General features: G+C 38.3%; 1 protein-coding gene and 1 non-coding gene across 4 annotated transcripts in view; both read left to right on the top strand.

The window, feature by feature from the left end:
- Positions 1-16,891, top strand: part of POLA1 (DNA polymerase alpha 1, catalytic subunit) — a 295,619-nt gene that overhangs the window by 39,589 nt on the left and 239,139 nt on the right. For all 3 annotated transcript variants that reach the window (XM_045855968.1, XM_045855967.1, XM_045855969.1), the window contains exons 20-26: positions 22-197; positions 2,193-2,322; positions 2,813-2,932; positions 4,569-4,668; positions 5,931-6,055; positions 12,832-12,981; positions 13,406-13,528. In XM_045855968.1, coding sequence (XP_045711924.1) covers positions 22-197; positions 2,193-2,322; positions 2,813-2,932; positions 4,569-4,668; positions 5,931-6,055; positions 12,832-12,981; positions 13,406-13,528 — 924 coding nt within the window. The remainder of the gene's footprint in view (positions 1-21; positions 198-2,192; positions 2,323-2,812; positions 2,933-4,568; positions 4,669-5,930; positions 6,056-12,831; positions 12,982-13,405; positions 13,529-16,891) is intronic.
- Positions 5,295-5,424, top strand: LOC123830164. The gene has a single exon (XR_006787722.1). It is a non-coding gene; the product is annotated as a small Cajal body-specific RNA 24 (non-coding RNA).

The raw sequence follows: 16,891 nt of genomic DNA, 5'->3' as shown, positions 1-16,891 counted from the left end.
CTTTTTGTCCTCCCTTTGTAGGGCAGGAGTGGATTTGGTGAAAGAAGCGCTACCTGTGGCCGAATGGTCTGTGATGTGGAAATTTCGGCAAAGGAATTAATTCGTTGTAAAAGCTACCATTTGTCTGAACTCGTTCAAAAGATTCTGAAAGCTGAAAGGGTTGCAATCCCAATGGAAAATATACGAAATATGTACAGGTATGATCCTAGATGCTTTAGAATTTGTCTTAAAATTAGCAAAAGCAAGATGCCAGCACCATCCTTCGGAGCATGTGGTGCTGTGGAGGGGGAAATTGTCTTCGTGTTGTCACCACCATCTCCATTACTTTGATAATAAATTGAACTATTTTGCCTTTGAAATTATTCTGATTTGATCAGTTTATCTGTGTCTCCCTCACTTGACACCATCTTGATGTTTCCTAAGAGCATTTTGGAAATTGATGGGATTTTTATGTTTCCACCCTTAATTCACAAATTCAGGAATTAGTGGAAATATTTTGGAAATATAAAAACTGAGAAATTGTTATTTAGAGATAATGCTCAATTGTTTCTTCCAGTTTTATTCAGGTAAAATTGACACAAAGTGTATATATTTACAGTGTACAACTTGATGTTTGATATACACATGCCATGTGAATTATTCACCACAGTCAAGCTAATTATTTGTCACATTGCAGTTACTTTTTCTGTATGGTGAGACCATTAAAGACTTACTGTCTTAGCACATTTTAAGTATATGATACAATATTGTTAACTGTAGTCACATTGCTATCCATCAGATTTCTAGTATTTTGTATAACTGAAACTTGGCACTTATTTCTTAAATAAAGTTTTTTCTACCCTTGGGCCACTCCTTGTTTTCTTACCATACCCCCCAAGTCCTTGGACTGCTTCTCTTTCTGACTGCACTTTTTCTCTCTCACCGAGTCTCAGAAGTTTCAATTCCATGTGGGTGCTGATGCCTCCCCCCTGCATACCTTCCGCTTAGACCTCTCCCTTGAAGTCCAGACTCCTGTGTCTACCAGCCTGTTCTACTTGGTGTCTAATACGAACCTCCCGTTTAACTTGAGCCCCTGATCTGTTCCACTAGGTTCCTCTTGTGTCTTTCCTTTAGTTATGGTTACTCTTTCTTTTTCCACACTGCTGGAAACCTCCTAAGTCATCCTTGGCCCCAAACCTCTGAGGTATTCATGATTCCTTTCTCTGATATCTCACATTCTTTCCATTAGGTAATTCTGACAGCTCTATCTTCAAAATATGTCTAGATCTGACCACTTATTTTCTTTTCCATTGAACTCACCCTGGGCCGAACCACTACCCTTCTTTCCCCTGGCTAACTGGGTGCTGTATTACCTTTCTCACTGGTCTCCTTGCTTTTGCCCTTGACACTTTGCTTTCTGTTCTCAACCTCAGAACCAGATTACCCTGCTAAAGTTAAGTCAGAGATGGCACTCTGCTTGAAATCTTCCAGTGACTTTCTGTTTCAGAGTAAAAACCAAAGTCATTATTTTGACTTACAAGGTCCTGTGCAGTGTGTCTCTGCCATTAACTCTGTCCTTATCTTCTGTTCTCTCTGTCATTCTGTTTCAGCCATTTGGTCGCCTTCCTGGTTCTAGAACTGCCAGATTCGCACTCAATTCAGGGCCTTTGAAAGTACTGTTTTGTCTGCCTGGAATGTTCTTCCCTCAGATACCCAGTTATTCTCAGTGAACTCTCTGGTTCCCTATTGGAAAATTCAGCCTCTTCTCCTGATAATATTCCATTTACTTCTTATTTTTTTCTTTGTAACTTAGCATTATATCACATACCATATATTGAATTTGTTATTTATACTCTGTCTTCCCCATGAGGACAGAAGTCCCCTGCGGGCAGGATACCTGGCACATAGGAGGCAAGCGAGACATATTTACTAGATGGAATGAATGAAAGGATTCAGGTGGTTTTCAGGTTGCAGTTAACATGTAACTTTATCCTTGTGGGATTTTTTTGAGATTTGGAGAAAGGCACTGGGATCGATGTCATGAGTGAATTACTAGCTTTATACCAACCTTATTTTAAAATATTTCCAAAGCCAAGGTGACGTTGCTCTGGTTACCTATACCAAAAATTTTTGTAGTATTTTATGGAGTTCTGATTATAGCCATTGTTTCTTTTAATTACTTGATTCTGTTTCATTCTTACTTTTCTGTACAGTGAATCTTCTCATCTGTTGTACCTGTTGGAACACACCTGGAAAGATGCCAGGTTCATTTTGCAGATCATGTGTGAGCTAAATGTTCTTCCATTAGCATTGCAGATCACTAACATCGCTGGGAACATTATGGTAAATTTAACTTAGAGAGGGGGGAAAAGCATTTCCTGTTGAATTCAGTGTTTTCTTGGGGTAGTTGTTACATGATAATGAGTCTAAATTCATCCTTATAAAATGAGTAACTTGTATTCTGAAAGCTGGGCTTCTTTTGTAAAATGAAGAACTGGTTGGGAGAAGGGGAGTAAAACCAGGTGCAGTATGTTGAAATTTGGGTGAACATAAGGATCATCTCTAACATCTGGATGTGTTTCATTTGTGGAATGGTCCATTTGGGAGTAAAGAAATAGCCCAAGTTGTCAGTATTTTAGGCTCTCTTTGTCTCCTTTTAACTATAATGCTTAGAGAAAATGCTAGAAATAATTTAGTACCCTTAAAAAAAAACAGCCCTTGTTAAGAGGAATGATTTTGAAGCAGGTGCTATGATTAAATTTACCAAGTCAAAGTTGCTCTTGTTTGTTGTGATTTTGAGCTCAAATTTCAAAAAAGAAATTCTGTTTAATAGTCTAGGACGCTGATGGGTGGACGAGCTGAGCGTAATGAGTTCTTGTTGCTTCATGCATTTTATGAAAACAACTATATTGTGCCCGACAAGCAGATTTTCAGGAAGCCTCAGCAAAAACTGGTTGGTCTAAAATTGTATGGTGTTTTGCCTTTTCTTATCCCCCCCTTTTATTACCTTATAGGTTTGGTTTTTTTTTTTTGTTTTTTTTTTTGCTGTGATAAAATCTGACAAAATAATTAATCCCCTGTATACTGTAGAAACTGAGTCAAGTTTATTCTGTTGTGTTTGTGTGGTCATTTCCTTCTCCACTTTTTCTCTGTACAGATAAAAATTATGAGATAGGACCTTGGCTGGTGCGGCTCAGTGGATTGAGTGCTGGCCTGTGAGCCAAGGGGTCGCTGGTTCAATTCCCAGTCAGGGCACATGCCTGGGTTATGGGCTGGGTCCCCAGTGGGGAGCACATGAGAGGCAACCACACACTGATATTTCTCTCCCTCTCTTTCTCCCTTCCTTCCCCCTCCCTAAAAATAAATAAAATCTTTTTAAAAATTATGAAATGGGAAATTTCTTTGAGGGAGGCATTAGGTCTCTCTGATGGGTGACCATACATGGAAAGCATTTTGCCACCTTAGCCCTACCCAAAGTTACATGCCAGTTATATCTTTTATTTCCTTAAACCTGTGAGCCTTTATTTTTGTGTTGCATTGTTACATTTTTACACAGTAGTAGGATTTAAGGTCACCACAGTCGGGTTTCTACAGTGGCCTCCATCACAATGGAACTAAAACTTAGTTAGCTGCTGTTCTATTGGCACTGATAGCAGTTGTTTCAGAATGGGAATTTAATGTTAAAATGGTTCAGGTTCTTGTATTTGCTTGTTTTATGTACATTATCACAATTGGTATAGGGACTATTGACTTGAGAAATTTAACTTCCACTGTGGCATTGAATGTTGACAATTAACTACTTGGGAATAAATTTTCAGTGTGGACATATTTATTTAATTTATCCTCACCCAAGGACATTTTTTCATTGCTTTTAGAGACAGAGAGGAAGGTGGGTGGGGGGAGAGAGAGCAAGCGAGCAAGAGAGAGAGAGACATCGTTGTGAGAGAGAAACAGTAATTGCCTTCTCATACGCACCCCAATCAGGAATGGAACCTGCAACCCTGTGGTCCACAGGGACGTCGCTCCAATGAACTGAGCCACATTGGCCAGGGCTGGACTTACTTATTTTAAGGTGTCCATATTAATAATGAGAATAATGTTAATATCTACATAAAATAATTTTGTATTTTTACATCATGAATATTAATGATTTAAGGGGACTCCTACAATCTCAATTTTTACATAATACGAAGAGTTGTATTTCTAGTATCCATTCATTTAAAAAAAGTGAGTTTCTATGAATTCAGAAATATTTTAAAATAAAATTTGCATATTTATTAGCTCTGCGGTGTATTTGTTTTGGTAACTACCATGCTTGGCATTCTTTTGGCTTCATGAACAAATTATAATAACAGTCTTTCCCCACAGGTAGGACCATTAACTAAAAGTAAAGAATGTTTGTTAAACTGTATACTGCATTTGGAAAAAGAGGGGATCATAAAACTTCTTTTTTTTTATTGTTCAAGTACAGTTTTCTGTTTTTTTACTCCCATCCCAGCCAACTCCCCCAGCCCTCCCCACCTCCCTCAATCTTCTTAATTAGATAATTAGTTGATGACTGGTGAAGTTATCTTTGCATTTGATATTAGGGAGATGAAGATGAAGACATTGATGGAGATGCCAATAAATACAAGAAAGGACGTAAAAAAGCAGCTTATGCTGGAGGCTTGGTATTGGATCCTAAAGTCGGTAAGGTTGGGCATTGAACTGGCTTGCCCTGGTGTTAAGGAATTTCTTAATGCAAAGTTAGGCTTGAGAAACTGGAAGACATGACTTATAGGTTAGCAAATAGACCTCAAATAACATTACATTGAATGGCAAAATCAAAAAGTTTAGACAGTAACCACCAAACTGAACACCTTTTATAACAGGAGAATAACTTTTTTTGTTATGAAATACAAAGAAGATGTTTTGTGGTACATGGAGTAGAAAATCTTTTTTTTTAGTATCTTAATCATTTTTAAGTGTACAGATGAGTGGTGTTAAGCATATTCACATTGTTGTGCAGGAATAAATGTGAATTTTATCAAGTAACTTGAACTTTGAGTAGGAGATATTTTAAATTAATCTGTTGTAATGAAACAGATCAGTAGTCCAGTTGTCCTTTAGTGTTAGGTAGATCTGGGCTTGAGTTCTGGCTATATAAACTTGGGCTTCCTGTTTAGCCTCTGTAAGCCTTAGTTTCCCTTCTGTAAAATGGAGATAAGAATAATATCTACCACAGAGATTTAAAGACTAAAAGTGATTGTTTAGTGTAGTGCCCAGCACAGAGTAAGCTTTTAATATGTTTGTTGTTAGAATTATTGTCTTATTAGTGGACATTTACTTTTATTCAGTTTCTTCTTAAGGTGAAGAAAACTCTTTGTAAATGTCCTAGAGAAGTATAGTACCTTTCTGTTCACCATTTGCAAGTAAAAAGGGTGGATCGTTCCAGTACTGACATACGCCATCTCCTATCCAGTTTTAGCACTGTTTGTGTATAGGTAACTGTACTGCTCATTTTATTCTTTGAAAATTTGATAGTAAAAAAATATGTAGATAACCACTCATTGTGGTAGAGCTTGCTAAATATTTTTCGAGCAGAGGTGGGAGGGAATGCTTGCTTAAAGGAGAATTTCACATTTTTTTTGAAATAAATGTGTCTATAGTAATAGATACGGAAGCTGTTTGCCTGTCATAATGGTGTCCTTTGGGAACTTCTGGGGAAGGAGCCAGTTGCAGCTGGTTTCAAGGCAAGAGAGAATCTCTTTTTGTGACCTGAGTTTTCACTCTAGTTCATGTCATTTTTTGTAGAGTGGTAAGGCTTACTCCTTTTTACTTTTCATCTACCTCAGAGCTCTGGATAGTATATTGTTTCTAATATACTTCAGCATTTAGTGCTTCTAATGTAATGTTTTTGGTTAAATCCGTTTTTTTTTTAAAGACTTTATAATGTGGCTTTTTTATTGCAGGATTTTATGATAAGTTCATTTTGCTTCTGGACTTCAACAGTTTATATCCTTCCATCATTCAAGAATTCAACATTTGTTTTACAACAGTGCAAAGACTTGCTTCAGAGGTGCAGAGAGTTACAGAGGTTGGTGTTCAACTTGGGGCTCCTGAAACCGAGATTAAAAGTAGTACTTTTTTTTTTTTTTAAAGCTCTTCTTTTTTTTTTTTTTTTTAATTTAATTTTATTTATTTTTAGAGAGGGAAGGGAGGGAGATGAGAGAGAGAGAGAGAGAGAGAGAGAGAGAGAAACATCAATGTGCGGTTGCTGGGGGTTCTGGCCCGCAACCCAGGAATGTACCCTGGCTGGGAATCGAACCTGGGACACTTTGGTTCCCAGCCCGTGCTCAGTCCACTGAGCTACGCCAGCCAGGGCTTAAAAGTAGTACTTAAAGAAGAGAACCAAAGGGGTTAGCATTTAGTTTTCTCCCCTGAAAGGTACATTATGTCCTTTCTTAGTGGTCCCCCAAAGGGGGGAGGGTTTGGGTAGAAGGTCACTCAAAGTATGGTACTTTTGTGCCTTTTTTATTTAACAGCTTTATTGAGATGTAATTGACATACCATACAATTCACACATTTGAAGTGTACAATTTAATAGGTGTTAGTGTACTCACAGAGTTTGTAACCTTCACCACAGTTTATGTTAGGACATTTTCATTACTCCCCAAAGAGACCCCCTACCTTTTACTGGTGACTTCCCTCACTCCCTTCACCCCTTGCAGGTCCAAGCAACCACCACTCTTTCTGCCTGTCTGGATGTGTGTGTTTTGGATATTTCCTATAAATGGAATCATATGCGATCTTTTGTGTGTGGCTTATTTCACTTAGCATACAGTTTTCAAAATTTGTGTTAAATCTTGAAAGCGTATTTCATTCCTTTTTACTGCTGAATATTTCATTATATGGAAATATATCACATTCGTTAATTTTAGAATCATCTTGTCAATTTATGCAGAAACAGCCACTGGGATTTTGATGGGCATTGCATTGGATCTATAGATCAATTTGGGGAGTATTAGCATCTTAACAATGTCGAGTCTTCCCATCCATGAAAATTGGGTCTTTTCATTTATTCCTGTATTTAATGTCTTTGAATGATGTTATCTAGTTTTCCATGTACAATTCTTACACTAATTAAAATTAAATTTATTCCTAAATATTTCATCCTTTTTGGTGTTACTGTAAATTCATTGTCTTGATTTCTTTTTTATATTGTTCATTGCCAGTGTATAGAAAAATAACTGATTTTTGTGTGTTCATCTTGTATCCTGCAGCCTTGCTGAACTCATTCATTAGTTCTAGCAATTTTGTGGGTTCCTGAGGATTTTCTGCGTACAGAGTTATGTCATCTGTGAATAAAGATCATTTAAATTCCCGTCTGGATGCCTTATATTTTTTTTTCTTGCCTAACCGCCGTAACTAGAACCTCCAGTACAATGTTACATGGAAGAGCATGAGCGGACACCCATGGCTTGTTCCTGATCTTTGGTGACAACATATAGTCTTTCACCATTAAGAATGATGCTGCCTATGGACTTTCCATAGATGTCCTTTATCAGGTTGAGGAAGCGCCCTTCTATTCCTAGTTTATTCTAGTTTGTTCTAGTTTGTTGAGAGTTCTTTATCACAAAAGGGTATTGTACCAACCTGCATTTCTGGGATAAATCCCACTTGGTCTTGGTGGTGTATGATCTTTTATCTGTGTTGCTGTATTTAACTTATAAATATTTTGCTGAGGAGTTTTTTGTCTGGATTCATAAGGGCTGTTGGTGTGTAGTTGTCTTTTCTTATGTCTTTGGTTTTGGTATTAGGATAATACTGGCCTGATAGAATGAGTTGGGAAGTGTTCCCTCCTTTCCTTTCCTTTTCCTTCCCTTCCACATTTCCCTTTCCCCTCCTTTCTGCTCCTTTCCCTTCATTTCCCCTCCTTCCCCTTCCCTCTTCCTCTCTTTTTAAGGTCTTGTTTGTGAGGGATTTGTATTAATTATTTAACTATTTTGTAGAATTTACCAGTGAAAATTATCTGGTCTTAATATTTTTCTTTTTTTTGATTACTAATTTAATCTCTTGTTGTAGGTTTTTGCAGATTTTCTTATTATTGTTGTTCAGCTATAGTTGTCCCCATGTCCCCTCCACTACTCTTCCCCTCCCCAGTTTGCTTTTTGTCCTTGAGTCAGTTTCAGTTGTGTGTGTCTTTCTAGGCATTTCTCCATTTCATATAGGTTATCTAATTTGTTGATATAAAATTGTTTATGGTATTCCTTTATAATCACTGTTACTTCTTTAAGGTCAGTAGTGATATCCCTCTTCTATTTCTGATTTTTGCCACTATAGTCAAAGGTTTGTCAATTTTATTGGTCTTTTTGAAAGAAGCACCTTTGATTTCCTTGATTTCTCTATTGCTTCCTAGTTCTCTGTTTCATTTATTTCTGCTGTAATCTTTATTCTTTTCTCTTCTTTATTTGGTTTAGTTTGCCCTTTTCTAGTTGCTTAAAGTAGGAGTTTAAATGATTGATTTCAGATCTCCTCTTGTAATACACATATTTACAATGGTAAATTTTCCTGTAAGTCCTGCCTTAGCTTCATCCGTGAGTTTTGGTATGTCAGTCCCCTCTCCCATATGTCAGCCATCGATCTGACTTCTATCACCATAGCTTGAATTTGCCTGTTCCAGAACTTCCTGTAAATGGAGTGACACAGTGTGTACTCTTCTGTGTCTGGCTTTTTTGTTCAACATAGTTTTTGAGATTCATCCATGTTGTTGCATTATCAGTACTTATTTCCTTCCTACTGCTAAAAAATATCCCACACTTTATTCTCTTCAGATGAGCATTTGGATTGTCTTTAGTTTTTGGCTATTATTAATAAAGCTGCTGTGAATATTCTTATACAGATCTCTTTGTGGATGTGTGCTTTCATGGAGGGGGGTGGTCAGTATCTAGGGAGTGGATTTGCTGGTTTGTGTAGGAAGTATATGTTTGATTTCAAAGGAACCTGTCAATTGGTTTCCTAAGTAGTTGTGCCATTTTACACTTATATCAGCCTTGTGTGCGAGTTCTTCCCCGTCATCTTCAGCACTTGGTATTTTCAGTCTTTTAAATTTTTTCCATGAAAGCATTGCTTAATGATTCTACTCACTAAACAACCTTTTTAAAAGGATCTTTTTGAATTCTCTCACATGGATTTTAATCTAACCACTGATCCTTCAGTCAACACTTTCATGTCGGGCTTAATAATTTATATATAAAGCTTATACAGTTGGCCTTCAGTAGGGAAATTGGTTAGATTTGATTCTGTGGCCATAAAAAATAAAAAATATAAATTAACATACTATCTTTGTATATGGTTTTTCTCTGCTTCTTTGTACACATGGCAGAAGATGTGTATTTGCTTCCTAGCTCCTGAATTTACATGTCTTTTAGTTCCACGCACTAAAACCAGTTCCACTGGGAGCTGGTTTTCGGTCCCAGTTCCATACTCTCAGCAGAGAGAATCTTGTAAGCTTGTCTAGCCCGCTTGGTCCCATCAGCTGTGACCACAGGAGTGGGTTCATGGAGTACAAACATGGCTACTAAGGATGGGCCTTTCTGTGGGGCAAAAGGATAATTTTACAGAGACAGTATTAGGTAAACATCTCCAAAAGGTGGGGACTGCATTTGATTAATGATATACTCTGGGCTCTGTCTTGCAACGGTGTTAGCGTTGTCATAATTATCATGATCTAGCACTCTCTCTCCCCTGCTACTGTTTTATTTGAGCTTTCCAGTTTGGATTCTGGATATATAATAGAATCATTTCAGAGTTGGAAGGGACCTTAGAGGTCATCTATGAAATACTATACATCTAGAAGTTTATAGGTTCCGTCTCGTTTTTCCGCGTAGTCATTTGGTCTTCAGAACAGCTAGTGCCATGCTGTTGGTGGTAGATCTGGCCATGGATTATAAATTTACTGACTGCAAATCTTTTCAGTGTACTTTTTATCTAACCTTCATAGTTGCTGTAAATAAATTGGAATGTATACCAAGATCTTTTTAAGAGGTTTTTTACCATCGTTTGCTATACTGGAAAAACAGTAAGTCCCTGCTACTATTGTAAGGTTGTTCATTGGAAGGTATTGATCTTTATAAAATTAGATATTTTGTAAAAAGCCGAGTTATCAAGTGGCATTGACTTGACATACTTTCAGCCAGGAGGTTTATTTTTAATTCTGAATCCTTGAAAGGGCAAATGTGTCTGGCTTTTCTTTGCAGCCTGTTAATAGAACTAATGGAAGCTTGAGAAAAATGGTCTAATGCTTTTCCCTGCTGTAAATTTTAATACAGAAGACAGCTGGTTGCTTTTCTAAAATGTTGCTATTCTTCTACTGGTTACCAAGCAATTTATAGATAAAAGGTACTACATATATGCTAAGGAATATATACAGGGGTGGGAGAAAGTAGATTTACAGTTGTTTGTGTGGGAAATAATACAATGTTAATAAGTAATATACAAGAATAATCTGTTTCATATACTTGCAACTGTAGACCTACTTTGCCCACCCCTGTATGTGTTAATATTTAGAAATGTCATGACCTATTTAAATATGTGTTCCCAATTGCTAAAAGAAGTTTGCTCTGACGGACCTCGGATGTGCAAGAAGGCAACAGACGGACCCTGGGCATGTAGGTGGTGGCTGGCAGACCCTGGGCATGGGGTGGCAGCAGCCAGACCCAGTGAGGTGCGCGAGGTGGCTGGCTGACCAGGCGGTCCCACATTCACACACAGATAAACCAGGCAAAATTGGGGAGCGAGATAAACTATGCAACCCAGAGTTCCAGCCACCGGGAAATAAAGCCTCAAAACACGGATTGAAAACACCGGGGGCAGGGGGGGCGGGTTGTGGTGTCGTGAGACACTGCTAGCCTCACAGGAGAGTTCGTTGGAGAGACCCATGGGGTCCTAGAACATACACAAGCCCACCCACGTGGGAATCAGTACCAGAAAGGCCCAATTTGCTTGGGGGAAGCAGCAGAGGGGACTCGGATCGGACAGAGAGCAAGCAACCCCCGCTATTCCCTCTCTGACCCCACCCCCGCGTACAGTGTCGTAGCACAGCAACGTGGAATAACCGGTTCCGGAAAATGCCTGAGGCTCCACCCCTCACTATGTAACAAGCGCGACGAGACCAAAAAAAAAAAAAAACAAACCTCCAAACGAAGGGACAGATGAAACCCCAGAGCAAATACAACTGTCAATGAGATAGCGAACCTATCAGATGCACAGTTTAAAACACGTGATCAGGAAGCTCACAGAATTGGTTGAATTTGGTCACAAATTACATGAAAAGATGCAGGTTACACTAAGTGAAATAAAGGAAAATGTACAGGGAATCAATAGTGATGGGAAGGAAACTGGGACTCAGATCAGTGGAGTGGACCAGAAGGAAGAAAGAAACATGCAACCAGAAAAGAATGAAGAAATACGAATTCAAAAAAACGAGGAGAGGCTTAGCAACCTCCAGGACATCTTTAAATGTTCCAACGTCTGAATTACAGGGGTACCAGAAGGAGAAGAGGAAGAACAAGTGGAAAAGTTATTTGAGCAAATTATAATAAAGGAGAACTTCCCCAATCTGGCAAAGGAAACAGACTTCCAGGAAGTCCAGGAAGCTCAGTCCCAAAGAGGTTGGACCCAAGGAGGAACACACCAAGGCACATCATCATTACATTAGCCAAGATTAAAGATATGGAGAGGATCTTACAAGCAGTAAGAGAGAAAGAGACAGTTACCTACAAAGGAGTTCCCATAAGACTATCAGCTGATTTCTCAAAAGAGACATTACAGGCAAGAAGGGGCTGGAAAGAAGTATTCCCAGTCATGAAAGGCAAGGACCTCCATCCCAGATTGCTCTATCCAGCAAAGCTTTCATTTAGAATGGAAGGGCAGATAAAGTGCTTCTCAGATAAGGTAAAGTTAAAGGAGCTCATCATCACCAAGCCCTTATTATATGAAATATTAAAGGAGCTTATCTAAGAAAAAGATAAAAAATATGTATAGTAAAATGACAGCAAACTCACAATTATTAACAACCACACCTAACAAAAACAAAAACTAAGCAAATACTAGAACAGGGACAGAACCACAGAAATGGAGATCATATGGAGGATTAGCAACAGGGGAGTGGGAGAAGGAGGGGGGGGGAGTTATGGAGAATAAGTAGCATAGATGGTTGGTAGAAAATAGCCAGGGGGAGGGCAAGAATAGTACGGGAAATGTAGAAGCTAAAGAACTTATGACACATGACCGTGAACTAAAGGGGAATGTGGGTGGGAGAGGGTGTGCAGGGTGAAGGGGAATGAAGGGGCAAATGGGACAACTGTTAATAGCATAATCAATACAATATATTTAAAATTGCTGATTTTATGTTTAGACTTATTTTTTTAGTCTAAAACATTTATAGTAGTTGCTGTGATTTTCCATAGAAATTACAGCATTTTGTTTGGTAGTATACATGACTTAAAACAATAGTTGCTGTTTTTTTTTTTTTTAATCCTAGAGGCCTCTCTTTTAGTGTTTTTATTTTAAAAACAATTTTCCCAAACATGTTTCTCCCCAATCGTGTTGAAGAGAAGAGAGGGCACGTGCAAAAATTCACCCCTTTACATGATGTCAACATTTCTCATTACCTAGAGGGGTGGGAGATGCTGGGCAGTATTGGCTTGGTCTGCAACCTGTTCTGCTCTTTCTTTACCACCCATGTATTGTAGACCTTTACAAGAAAGTAGTTTTTCAAGATGTGATCATGAGGTAAAGCTCCCACAAAGTGTTTTAGAAATGTATTTCATGAAAGTTTGATTTGTCTGAAATTTCTGTTGTGTTCATCAGGATGAAGAACAAGAACAGATCCCTGAGCTGCCGGATCCTGGCTTAGAAATGGGCATTTTGCCCAGAGAGATCCGGAAACTGGTAGAGCGGAGAAAGCAAGTCAAACAACTAATGAAGCAGCACGATTTAAATCCAGACCTTGTTCTTCAGGTATAACTTCACTAAGAGACATCTGAGTGACAGACTCAGCTTTTAGAATTTGATTATCTGGCAATGATTTAAACATGCTGCTGTGGGCAAATGCATGAGTGCCTGTTTTACATTCGTGGGTAGAAAACCATTCAAGAACAGGAGAGTGCCTCAAAATGGAAGGTGCCTCTATTTTCAAAGCTGTATTTGGGCAAGATTCTTCTGACTTCTGGAGCTTTGGGGATTATGTTTACTCCCTTCTAGGAAGTCAGGGAAATCGTGGCTCTGGGAGGACAGGTTGGGTGTGTTAAGAGTTTTTTGTTTGTTTTTTTTTCCCAGGGATATTGAGGGTTTCTCCTCACTGGTCATTTAGAAAGACATCTAATGTAATGCTTAAGCACTTGAAAATATTATTGTTTGTCTTTTGTCCTTGTGTGGCCTGCAGTATGACATTCGACAGAAGGCTTTGAAGCTCACAGCAAACAGTATGTACGGCTGCCTGGGATTTTCCTACAGCAGATTTTACGCCAAACCACTGGCTGCTTTGGTGACATACAAAGGAAGGGAGGTAAACGATATAACATTCATATCTCTAAAAATGAGAGTGTCCTTAAGTATATGTGTTATAATATGTGAGAATCCAGCTTGTTGCTTAGTTAGTTATACAGCTTCAAGAACCCCATTTTCTAGGACAAATTTGAGAGAGATGGGCTTTTAGATAATGATCCATTCATTCTTCCATTAAGTAAGTGTATGCATGTATTTACTGAGTATCTACTGTGTGCCAGACATTGTTGTAGGCATTCGGGGTAGAGTGTCCTGCCTAACATAAAAGGTTCCTGTATCCTGAGGCTTACATTCTGCAAGGGCAGGGGTCGTAGAGGTACATGTGATAGGGACTTAGGGTGGGGACAGGATAGTGTCAGAAAACAGACACTAAGTGAATAAATAAATACAAAAAATAACTAAGAGAATATGATAGAAGTAAACGCTGTGCAGATAATAAACAAGGTGGTAGGTTAGTTAAGATGGCTAGATAGATTAGGAAGGCTTCTTTAGGAGGTAACAAGAACGAGACCTAAGTGACATCAGATAGCTTTTTTGTTTGTTTGTTTACAGTTGTATTAGATCAGAGTGCGGGGGCGGGGCGAGGGGAAGAAATCAAAGAGGATGCCTCTATTTTTGTCTTATAGCTAGTGGACCATTTCCTAAATTGGAGAAATCTGGAAGAGAGAGATTAAGAGTTCTGTCTTGGTTGTGTTGCCTTTGAGATTTGTAAAGATCTGTAGGCTATGCATTGAGTTATTTGCTTTAGAAGAATGAGCCAGATAACAATAGATTTGACACTGTAAGCTCCATCTGCTTTAGCTCCATCTGCTTTAGCACTGTTAAAGCTTTTGCTTTAGCAAATGGGTTTTTCCTAATTTGTAAAAGAATAGTTATGTTAAACATTATTAATTTCTTTGAACTCTAATGAGCGATTGATTCCTGTCACTGGATTTAAGACTGTTAGTCTTAAGAAGGTAGTGAGTGGCTATGGGCAGAATGCTTGTGTTGGGAGTCTGGACTCAGAATACTCTAGAGCAGGGTTTGGCAAATTATGGCCTATGCGTCAGCCTGCCATCTAATTTTTTAAAGAAAATTTTATTGGATCACAGCCACACTCATTCATTTATGTATTGGCTATGGCTGCTTTTGCGTTACATCAGTGGACTTGTGTACTCAAGATAGAGACTTGCATGGCCCACCAAGCCTAAAATATTTACTTCTCAGAAAAATAAGTTTGCTGACCCTGCTTCAGAGCCTAGATCTGCTCTATCTAACAGAACTTTAAGATGATGGAAATGTTCTTCATCTTCTGCACTGTCCAATACAGTAGCTGCCAGGTGCAAGTGGCTAGTGAGCACGTACTATCAGGCTAGTGCCACCTAGCTGAGGAACTGGAGTTTGAGTTTTATTTAATTATACTTATAATAAATTTCACTGTGAATTGCCACATGTGGCTAGTGGCTACTAGAGTGGGTAGCGTAGATCTAGCTGGAACAAACAGGATGTTCAGTGCTGCTCCTCAGTTGGCATCGCTCTCTCAAAGACTTGGCTTAGGGCCCAGGGAGGAAAGGCACAACATGTATTGGACGCCAGTAACATGTGAGAAGTTTTCAGATGCATTATTTCATTCAAACCCACCCACAAAGAATCCATTGATACAGGTGACAATGTTTTCATTTTGCAGATGAGAAAGATCAGCTCAAAGAGGTGCGGTCTAATAAGTGACTATTTTGAATTGGAATGCGTATCTCCCTGATTGTAAGGCTTTTGCTACATGACGGTTGTCTGCCCCATCTCAGAATGTCTTTCACACTGCTTCTGCTTTATATTTTATGTCGTACTCCTGGAAGATCATCTTTTTTGATAACTGATCTCAAGACACAGGTCTTTTTTACGCGAGAAGATAATGTGTTTTAGGGCTAGTTGAAGTGAGGGAAGGATGTTTTCAGTTTCTTAACCTAAGTTTATTTTTAAATTATTTAAATTTTCTTTCTGTATATGTATCCAGTGGCTTTGATAGAATACCGTCTTATTTTTGTATTAGGAAATGCACTCACTATGCCCCAACTGGCTGATAATACATGGGTTGACTATTGAGATTGGATCAAGGTTACTCTTAAGTTTCTCACGAGAGGCAATAGTTGACAATTTACTCCCTTGGAGGGTGCCTCTTGCTGTTGGGAAATCCCTGTTGTTACATTTTCTGCATTGGCTCAGAAATGCACAAGCTTAAAAGGCCACTGTTGATAATGATAAGCCCCAAATTTGTCCAGTGATCTCCCCCACTCTCCTAATCCATTGTACTTTATGGGCAATATTTTCATTTAGGTGGATTTTAAACTCAGTTTTTATTTTTCCATTGTATAAAACATAACAATAACACATCTTAATAAATAAACTATAAAAAATCCTTCTTTTCCCACTTAAAAAAAGAAAACAAAGAAATTCAGACAAATCTAGAAATAAATAGATGTGATTTAAATTCTTGGTTTCTATTTCCCCCTTTTTTCCCCCCTTTGCTCCTTCCCACAAATTACAAACACAACAACTGTGGAAAGTGGACCTTTAAAGTCATGTGAGGTTAATGAGAAATAATCGTGATACAGTTGCTCCCTGGAAATCTTATTCTAGAAGATTCAAAGCCACTTACAGAGATGATTTCCTAAAATAGAAAAGGTTGTTAAATGTTGGTGATAATTATTAACACTGGCAGAGTGAATGTTCTATGTGATAATCTGTCTTTGGGTTTACTAGTTTTTTCTCTGTATGCTCAGGCCTTTGTGATTTCAAGCATCTTTTGATTCTGAGAGAAGTAAGAAGAGTGATGTGTAAAATGATAGTCAGTTGGCTGAGATTTTGGAACACCTTTGTAACTTGATCAGACTGGTCTTTTTGTAATAAGAAGGAGGGACAAAATAATGTATACCTTGAAGAGCCTGTAAGTTGTTTCCTTTTAAAGTCCTTATAGGATAAATTAGATTAAGGTTCAAGTGGAAATTAGTGAGAAGGAAACCCAGTAGCATGTAATCTGAAAAGATTATAAAATTTTGCATTTGAATATGGATTAATACACAGTCTGGGGAGGCCTCGAAGCGCTGCTCCCTTTTTATTTTTAAGTCTAGCTTGTATGTGTTCAATTTTGTCAGAATCATGCAGCTTTGGCTCTGGTGACCTAATAATTTCTGTAATCAAATGTATTATGGCTGCTAGAGTGTTCAGAGTAATTACTAATTGTACTTTTAAAAACAGGCTTACAATAAAAATGCTCACAGTTGTGTCAAGTGGACATCAATATTGTCTTTTCCTAGGTGTGATCTTTCACACTTAAACTGTTCTGTGATTTTTGATTTAGTTAATGGTTAATGAAATTGTATGGGGACCT

This window comes from Phyllostomus hastatus, unplaced genomic scaffold (assembly GCF_019186645.2).
Source record: "Phyllostomus hastatus isolate PE091 unplaced genomic scaffold, TTU_PhHast_1.1 phas_scaffold_12, whole genome shotgun sequence".
In the NCBI taxonomy this organism is placed as follows: Eukaryota; Metazoa; Chordata; class Mammalia; order Chiroptera; family Phyllostomidae; genus Phyllostomus; species Phyllostomus hastatus.
The sequence above is the reverse complement of the archived record's forward strand: the minus strand, read 5'-3'. Positions and strand labels throughout refer to the sequence as shown.